The sequence below is a fragment of the Caenorhabditis remanei genome, chromosome IV (assembly GCF_010183535.1).
Source record: "Caenorhabditis remanei strain PX506 chromosome IV, whole genome shotgun sequence".
Classification (NCBI taxonomy): domain Eukaryota; kingdom Metazoa; phylum Nematoda; class Chromadorea; order Rhabditida; family Rhabditidae; genus Caenorhabditis; species Caenorhabditis remanei.
The window spans coordinates 19,564,803-19,574,831 of record NC_071331.1 but is presented as its reverse complement, the minus strand read 5'-3'; the positions used below and the strand labels follow the sequence as shown (position 1 = coordinate 19,574,831).

The 10,029-nt window shown below is 40.6% G+C and overlaps 2 protein-coding genes across 2 annotated transcripts; both read left to right on the top strand.

Annotated features, from left to right (window-relative positions):
* Window positions 1-248: 248 nt before the first annotated feature.
* Window positions 249-2,589, top strand: GCK72_015267 (uncharacterized protein; the record flags this gene model as incomplete). The annotated part of the gene is made up of 6 exons (XM_053730744.1): window positions 249-326; window positions 1,228-1,346; window positions 1,853-2,032; window positions 2,084-2,170; window positions 2,290-2,439; window positions 2,484-2,589. The coding sequence occupies 6 exons, from the start codon at window positions 249-251 to the stop codon at window positions 2,587-2,589; spliced, it is 720 nt and encodes a 239-aa protein (XP_053585516.1).
* Window positions 2,590-5,171: 2,582 nt separating this feature from the next.
* Window positions 5,172-7,616, top strand: GCK72_015266 (uncharacterized protein; the record flags this gene model as incomplete). Its single annotated transcript, XM_053730743.1, has 1 exon — window positions 5,172-7,616. The coding sequence occupies one exon, from the start codon at window positions 5,172-5,174 to the stop codon at window positions 7,614-7,616; it is 2,445 nt and encodes an 814-aa protein (XP_053585515.1).
* Window positions 7,617-10,029: the final 2,413 nt, after the last annotated feature.

Genomic DNA, 10,029 nt, shown 5'->3' with positions numbered 1-10,029 from the left:
TAAACTGTGTTCTGTTCGTTACACCGCTTATCTCACACTTTAGCCGTCATTTTATACACTTTGTTTGGGAAGATTTTTCCGGAGCGGGGTTGTCTCCGACCGCATTAAAACCCCGCCTCCACATGGTGCATAACGACCGTTCATTCTTGTAATGATTGGCCAGTGACCCGTCCTCCGATTTATCGATTTGTCCGTAGAACTTCTCAGAAGCATGCCGGAAATCGCTCAAATTAGACTATTTTACGTCTATGAGCAATAATCGAAACGAGAGCGACGCTAACTGTAAAAAGAACCGCGTCGGCTTCCCATTCAACAATTTAAGGCTTGTGAGTAGCGATAGTGACGTCAGAATACTCTGATCCATCAAAAACCATAAAAATCTACAAAAATTTTAAAAATTCTCGTCAATTTCTCTTATACTCGCTATATTCTCTGTCTCTGCTTCCGAACGTTTGGATCCGCGGCTGAAATCTCTTCAAAATCGACTACAATACTGTCAAAAGAAGAAGAATTTATCGTCAAGGAGCTGAAAACCTGCATAGCAGAAGTCACGAAGGATATTCGAAATTCAAATTAGCCGTCGCAGTCTCACTCTCGTAATTAACCCCGTTTAATTCGTGTTTTCCCCATGGAAATACACGAGAACGGTTGAGAAAAAGAGCTGAAAACGCGATAAATAGATCGGATGGCCTCCGTGACAAACATAAAATTAGCCGTCGCAGTCTCAACCTCGTAATATAATCCGTATAAATCGTGTTTTCCCCATGGAAAACCACGAGAACGGTGGAGAAAAAGAGCTGATAAAACGATAAATCGATCGGTTGGCGTCCGTGACAAAATCCCATCGGGTAACCAAAAAACATCTAAAAAACCTATAAAATTGTCTTAATAAGTCACATTTTTTGTGCGAAGAGCGATTTTTCAAATCAAATTTTCATAAAAAGAGCAAATTCCATCACCGGAATGCTCAAAATCACTCATTCTTGAGTCTCCGTAAATCGACACCGAATTAATTTTTCGGGCGGACTACGGTACGCAGTGCGCGTGTCATTGTACGCAATGCGCGTGTCATTGCGGACCATGATACACACGAGCCTACGCGCATGCAACATTGCATCATTTCAGCGCTCGGCCGAAACATTTTCTGTGTATTTCCGTCATGTCGTTAACTTTTCGTGAGATTTCTTGAAAAAATAAAAATATAAAATAATTCTGAATTAATTTCAGCAAGAATGGACGAATCATCGAAGCCAAATTGTGCCGAACCGCGGGAAAACTCCTCGTTCCAGTCGTCTGACAGCTCCAAGAGCAAGAGACCCGCGGCACGTACAATTTCGATCAGTCCAGTAAGTGTTTTTTCACATAAATATCAAAAAATACCCCAAAAAATAAGAGAAATTTCGAGAAATTCGACAAAAAATTGCCAAAAATCGATATTTTCCACTGAAAATATTCTGATTCACGGCTAAAAATTGCATCAGAATGCACTAATTCTGTATCACTCTTACTCTCTGTAGGTTAAAAACGTCAAATATGATCTTTTGGCTAAAAACCATCAACGTTTTGACGAAAAAAATGCGAATTTCCGCTAAAAATGTCTCAAAAATCAGTATCTCGAGCCAAAAATCGATAAATTTCGTCGATTCATAATGAAATCCAAAAGAAAAAACGAGATTCCCGCAAATACTTCACAGTATTAGCCAATATATCTCACTTTCTAGCGGAGATGTCAGAATTTTTGACAAATCAATACAGTTGAGCCGAAATCTACTGAAAAATCGTTTAAAATCTGCTAAATATACCAGAAAGGGATAGAATTCTCTATAAAAAGTGTATACTATTACTATAAAAGGCTATTTACAGCTCCGCAACCCGCTGATGTGGCAACGAGATGCTACACGATTCCCTACCGAATCGTCAGAAGCCGCGGATCGAAATTTACTCGATTCCGTCTCCATAATCGTTACAGATGGATTCATCAGTGCGAGCCGCGGAAACCTCATTATCTCAAAGATTTTGAGGGTCGGTCCAGGTAGTAAAACACAAAGAGAATTATCAAACTCTTAAACCAATACCTTTCCAGCAGTGGTCAACGTGCACAAAAGGCACTACTTCTGAAACAGAAGACGCCAGACGGAATACGATCGATCCGAAAGGCTTTGATGCCACAGTAGATCGACCCGCGGTTGCCTCAACTATCCACCCACTGCCTAATTAGCCCATCAGCTGGCACAAAGGTAAAATATTAGCAGAGAACCAAACAAAGGAAACAAAAATTCGTTTTTCCAGAAACGAGCCAAAGCTCTACGAACAGTCAACAACCGGACATCGTGAACTTATGGACAAACTGAAGGCTCCAAACACCAAGATCAGCCTAGTCCCAACACCAGTCACACACGATCCGCGGTTGCACTGTAGCTTCCAGTCAAATGATTCAAGGTATACAATATCTAACAAATCAGATGACAATTATTGATTTTTAGCCGCATCCAACACCCGGTACAGCTCCGCCACTACGCCGAGCACACTTCACACGAAGTAACACCAAATCCGCGGTGGAATAGATGCCCACTCTCTACCAATGGCTAATCAATTAAAAATTGTTTGTCTTTTTATGTTTTACCTTGTTATATCCTTCATGAGAATGCTTACTCTGTACCCAAAAGGGAATCATTACCTTTGTTAAGTAAAGGACGAGTTTGCAATCGTTGTCATACATACTCACATATCCGCCTGATACACTACACTCCGGAGTCTTAATACTCTGTCATATCTGATTTCAGACCTCTCGGAATGTTGGAAGATGTGAGATGATGATGGGAAGCAGAGTGAGATGTTCTTTTGAATACCACCAGAATTAGCCACGGAGACTACAAATCAGATACAAGTAACCCGAGCAGCCACAGAGCTCTCAGAGGTACAACGGGGGTGATAAACCCTTATAAAATTTTCAAACAAGTCGCATTTCCGCGCATAAAGTCGCAATCTTGCGCATCTAAAAACCGCAAATACGCGGAAAAAAGAGCAGATGATACATCATCGTTCACAAATAGAGAGAGAGAATGACGTTTGACCTCTCCTCAAACAACGTTGGTACATTAAGAGTCAATTCAGAGTCATAAATTAGACCGAATAGCTCACCAACGACATAAATCAATAATTCAGCAAATAATAGCTGAAATGCTGCAAATCCGCGGCACAAAACTATCGTCAATGCGATTCGATTCGCGACGAAAATACATCACAGAGGCTCTCAAGAGAGAATCCATTTTGGAACCTCCGGAAGCTCTGCAAAAAAAACCCAGAAGCAGAAGAGTCATAACCTCTTATGTTCGGGAACAAAAGAGACACCGCTCACATGAAAAATCGATAATGTCAACGACATATCGACAGATTCCGAGCAAACGTCTCAAGCAAAGCCATGTAGAAAAGAACATCATCTACATAAAAAATACACCAAAATCAGACAGGAACCACAGTTTCTGGAAGATTTTCAGACAACGAGATCCGCGGAAATCACTGTTTCTGTAGGATCATAAGTCAAAACCGTCGAGAAGCTTCAAAAAATGGCATAAAGTCATCGTCACGACTTCGCAACAAATGGCGAAGGAGCGACAATTGCCAGAAGCTTCGAGGCACAAACCTTTTGGTTTTTTACCGTCAAAGAGATTCAAATATGGCATAAAAAAGAAACGTCACGACTTCGCAACAATTGGCGAAGGAGCGACAAGTGCCAGAAGCTCTGAGACAAACAAAAAGTTGATTTATATTCTAAACGTTAGATTATAGCTCGTCTATAGTTGAACTATGGAAATGATACATGGATTCTTTGAACTATGGCACTGTTGGCGGACAAAGCCGTGAAGTTTTCAGGACACTATAGTATCTCAGAGAGCCGTCAACTCTCAAAAGACCCAACCAATTGCTTTAACTGTCTATGCATATGACTTGGATGAAAGACAGAATGTCTGCAAGTGGCAGTTACAGACTGTAGAAGAAGCATGTTGTCTGTATCAGAACTCATGATCCTGATACGCGTAGACGATGAAAGCAGGAAGTTGGTAGCGATAATTGCAAAATCAAATCCACGGTTGACACCCGCGGATCTGAAAAATAAGAGCAACAAATTTCGCACTATAGAGAGATATATCACGGCCAAGACAACCGACAGGTTGGCGTTTTCATAGCTCTCCGTTGTCAAATTCATAACGAATGAACTGCTATTCCTAACCGCAAAAGATCATTCGCTGTCAACAGACGTCAGGTTGAGTTGCATTCCTCGCGGACAATACTCGGAATCGTGGAAACACGATTAGATGCACTCAATCCTGATGAACCGACATGGAGAAAATATACACTTCATATTCTATCCAATACCCGCGGTTGTATTCTGTAGGCAATGATCCGGAACATTGTTGTCAGATGTATTTGTTACTACAAATACACAGAACAATACTGCTCAAATCAGGTTGAATTACATTCCTCGCGGACAATACTCGGAATCGTGGACACACGATTAGATGTAATTCAGAAAGATAACAAATTCTTCTTTCCCCACACATGGGTCCTGTGGAGTATAAATCCGACACAAAACAAGATGCACACTTGTATCTATAAAAATTAACATCAAACCCTCTGAACCCGCTCCAATAGGCCGACGGCTTGGGATGCCAAGCCTTGTGAGCTTTGAATTACATTCCTCGCGGACAATACTCGGAATCGTGGGCACACGATTAGATGTAATTCAGACTCTACGCGGCTACGGGTGAAGATTAAACATCTATTACAACGCAGAGAAGTCAGGTTGATTTACATTCCTCGCGGACAATACTCGGAATCGTGGGCACACGATTAGATTTAGTCAGTCCTGATGGCCCTACGTGATCCGCGGTCTCACTGCTAGTCATCTGTGATAGATGTATCAACTAGAAAACATCCTATCAAACACTGCTCTGTCCAGTTTGAGTTACATTCCTCGCGGACAATACTCGGAATCGTGGAAAAACGATTAGATGTAATTCAGAAAGATAACACTTTCTTTCCCCTCACTAGGGAGCTGTCGAGCAAAAAACATCATCTCATATCTAACCAACTCGAGGAGACCATTACTCTTCTCTAACACTATCCAATTTCAGTTTTCTGAACTCCCCTGTCTTCGACAATCATCCGGGATGCTAAGACATCCTAACCACCGTACTTCAACATCACCACCAAGCCGGAAGGCACGCTCATTTCCAACGGAAAAAGAGCAGCTACGTGTTAGTCCGACTAAAGCCGAGATCACGAGAACAGTTACAAAAGCCAAAGCGCTCGCTACTGCAGCCGAGGCTGTGTTGCTGCTTCTCAAAGATCCTACCATCAAACATTCAGATGTTATTGATGAAAAGACTTTACGATCCGCGGCATCTCTTACCTTTCAAATGAAGGCAGTGGTAGCCAAGATCGAAGACTTCGATTCATACATCTACAACCAGTTCCAAAAGCCCGAACTAAAAGATTCACCGGATAGAGAAACTCTCTTCCGAGACGTTACGAACCCGCTCCTTGGAAGCGGAGCAGACAGTTCTCAAAAGAAACTTGCTGCTCAAATTGCTGAAATGGAGTCAGTTCTAATGGGCTATGGACAACCGCTGAGCAGTTTCCAACCAAGCAACCAGCCCCAAGATCCGCAAGTAAGCGATCCGCGGGATGATATGGAGAACTACATCAACGAGCCGCACCTCAGTCAAGAGACTATTAACTTGGTCAACGAGAGGCCATGCTCTATCGAGTCTCCAGCTAGCTCGCGTACGATAACCTCTTCTCAAAGCCGAGACTTATCAATGATGTTTTCCGACAGTGCGTTCCCAAATCGCACCAAGGAACTTCAGCAAAGTCTGATAGCAGAGAACCGCGGGTTGCAAGAGGAAAACGCGAAGCACTTTCGTGCTCAATACGAAGAAAATCAGACACGACTTGCTCTTGAAACGAAGGGTCTCCAATGCAGAGAATACCTACAAACTGAACTCACGAGAGTACAGGCTACAGAGGACAAGTGGACATCAGAGCTCAAACAACACGAGCAAAGAGAAGCACAAGAAAGTGCGAGTCAGAGACCCGATGTTGCTATTACCACCATCTCACCGTTCGAGCTTTCAGTCGTTCGACCAAACACTGCTCCAGCAGTAGAGTCTTTCGAGCCATCCGCGGACAATAGAGTTGCACCGTCCTTTCGTTCAGCAAATCAGATCAATAATCTGAATATTGAGCCAAAAACAGCTGAAACACCAAACGCTACAAATCGTCTTGATATAAACGATCTAATGAATGCTTTCCTAAGTATTTCTCAAAATCAGCGTATTGGTGCACACATCCATGAAAGAGATGAGTCTGTCAGGTCCAGAGCAACTAGCAGAAGAACCCAGGCCAGAAGGTCAGCCCGTTCTCAGTCGAGCTACGTGCGGAGATACGAACGCGAGGAATCTTCCGAATCGGAAGACGAATCTAACCATCCGGTACCATCTCGTACCGCGACGATCCGCCGCAACAGATCTCTCAGCCCAGAGCCAACGCCTCGTAAAAATGGTCTGAAAATCGAAACAAGACTAAAATTTCTGCAAAATTTCGACGGAACCAATGACTTAGATCTTTTCCAAACACTCTTTACCAATTTTGTCCTAAATGACGATGAACTGAGCCCAGAAGAAAAACGCGCTGTGCTGATGAACCACATCACTGGTCCAGCTACAATTTGTGTCTCGCACGCCAAAGACTCTAAGACTGCCATTGCGGTAACATTCATATCATTGAATAAAGTCTACGGAAAAGCGAATAGCAAACATAATCTGCTCAAAAAGCTCGAAAGTTTACCATTCCATCAAACTGATCCTGAAACAATGCGTCAAGATGCGGTCTCCTTAACAAACGTCTTACAACAACTGAAAGACAGAGGACTACCCGCGGATGATCACATGACTATGTGGGCGATCGCTTGCAAACTCCCTGAGAAAATGCAAAAGAGCTTAGCCAAATACACTGTCAAAATCGGCGAGGCATTAACCCACGACCTGATTCTTGATAGAATCAGTCGAGACATCGAAACGATGGCATTGGAACAGACGTATGTCAGTCAACGCAATTCCGAAGCAAATGAGCTATCGGAATCATACGTTACTACAAACTTGTCAAACATAAACTCGAGCAAGCACAGAACTCCAGCTCAGTTCAATCAAAATAATCAGCGTGAAAGAGAACGCAAACTGGTATATGATCCTGCACAATTCCCATTCGAATACGTCGATCCGGTCCCGAAAAGTAAACTAGAAGGTTACTATACTCCTGGATCGAAGGGCGTGAATCTCAAAATCATCAGTCGCACTTTCCCCCTTTCTGAAAAGGAACCAAGGCCGTGCAACGTGTGCCAAGGAAATCACAATGAAATCCGCTGCACCCTCAAAAGCCACGAATTCAGAGAGATGTGCAAAAGGAAAGGACTATGTCCAATCTGTGCCAGGAAACATGATATCACAGTATGCGTTTATCCATACCGCTGTGGATACTGTAATGGATTGCACCACTTGGGTGGTTGCCCACAGAAAGAGTTCTACAGAGACAAAAGGAACTATGTAATTTTTTAATGTTGGTTTGTAGAAAAACAGAAGACACGTCTTTTGGTGCATGTTTTGGCTAATTTGAAACCTTTTTTGATGAGTTATGAAGATTTTTCCGTGGACATTACTTTTGACTTCTGGAGCTCTAGCACGATGCTCAGGAGTTGAGAAGCCAATTCAACACGATATTTTGTTTATCTGATCATTTTCCAACATTTCAAAACAAAAAACTCAATAACTCCAAGAGAAAAATAAAAAGTTTTTTTTTTCGGATTTTCAAATTAAGATCAGGAAAAATCGATTATCGAAAAAATCAGCGATGGAAGTTTTTCAAAAAACATATATTCGTATTGCTCAATATTTTGGTTTCCTTTCAAAAAAAAGTTTAGGCAAAACGGGCATGTTTCAGCTGAGTTACACATAAAAGTACCTAGGGGTACTCACTTATGCTCGCTACTGTAGGAAGTTAGAGTGAATGCCTCAATTAATGGAATAGGTAATAGGATTCGAAAAGGAAAAAACTTGATGTTGATCTTATTTAAGATTTGTAATAAAAAAATAAGAAGAATTATGTCAGGATATTTTGAAACTGCACGTTGTGAGTCAAAAGTGGATTTACTAAAGAGAAGAAATATTCGTGATCAGTGACAAGACAGAATCTTAACATTCATTGTTTCTCTTGAAACGGTAAATTTCCGTGCCGGTAATAATAAACTAAAAATTGCTACAGGTTTAGAGAAAATCCTCAATAATTGTTAGCTAACACAAGTTTAACACAGAACAGAAGATGAATGCCCGGGAATTTCAAACTTGATTTTTTTCCACTACAAGAAAGGGTGATTAGTGACAAGACGATTTCCTAAAATTTACTACTCCTTAACGGTAACTTCCGTGTTTCTTTTGACCGGTTGTAATAATTCCAGTTGTACATCGAAAACTGATTGTGGATATCTTATAAGAATTACTGAAGACACCTTTGACACTTTTCCATTTTCCAGTTTGAAAACTTTATCACTGTTTCTCAGATGATATGAGTTTTGAATGTGCAAAAAGTTTGATGCTGACTTAGAAAAAAATTTACGGTTTCAGAAAAACTTTCCGTTTTGGCTGTTTTTATTAGAGCCCTTATAAAGTTCTTAGATGCCTGTTCTTCTTTTATAACAACTTTGTGAGAATATCCTCTTTCTTATTATAGAACCGATCCTGTACTGTCGAAAAAATAAAGTTTCGACAAGGATTTTCAAAAAAAAATTCGCGCGCTGAAACGCGCAAGGGCATAAAGTTCTGGGCGGAGCTTAAACTGCAAGCTTAAATAAGCGGCGCGGTTCTAATTCTAGTTGTTTTTTCCAAATTAAGAACCGCGCCACTTGCAGTTTAAGCTCCGCCCAGAACTTTATGCGCTTGCGCGTTTCAGCGCGCGAAATTTTTTTTGAAAATCCTTGTCGAAACTTTATTTTTTCGACAGTAGGTTCACTATTTTTACAAAAAACCATTTTAAGGAAACATAGCTATCAAGTTGACCGAATGTTAGGGTGATAACGGAAATACCACTATGTGATAAAGGAAATGATGTGATAACGGAAATACCACATTTCGTTTCAGTTTTTGTTTCAATACTAACTGAAACAGTAAATTTTTGTTCATTGCTGATAGAAAAACGCAACACACGTCCATATTCATTCAGATGTCTCATTTTTCACACAAAATTGATTTTACGGATTATGGAATGCTGATAGTGAGCGGTTAGTCAAAAAAAGTACTGTTTCAATGGGATTAGTTGATACGATTAGAAATGATGTATCACTATTGTACTTAAAAAATAATTTGAGTTTAAACTCAGATAGAAATTGGGTTTTCAAGATATCCTGATTAGGGATGTTTAAACAGGCGTTTTACGGCGGCAATCGCCGGTTTCAAATGAATTCAAATGAAACCGGCGATTGCGGCAAATGCAATTTTCAAAAATTGTTTTTGACGCCGCTTTTTATCATTTTCATTCAGTTTCAGTATATTTTCTACTCAAAAAAGCGACGTTTGACGCCGGTTTGAAAATGAACTTGATTTTCATGCAATTAACGTAAAAAAAGAGGCTTGCCGGCGATTGTCGCAAGTAACAGCCCTAATCCTGACATGTGCCAAACATTTTTCAAAAATTTTCTGTTTCAAATGAAAATGGAATAAAAAATTAGATGAAATTCAAAACGTAAAATGCTCCTGAGATCAAATACCGTTTCAAGGAAATATTATTACAAAATGAAATATTGGCTTTCTAAAGTAAACTTCATGAATTGAAACTTTAAAACAAAAACCAGAAAATAACTTTTCTCTGCTACACACATATATAATTGCAATTAATAGAAAATACGCCGGAAGAGTATGCATTCAGACTAGAATCTTCTTCTCTCTCCCAGAAATTATATGTTGTTTATAGTCTAGTTAC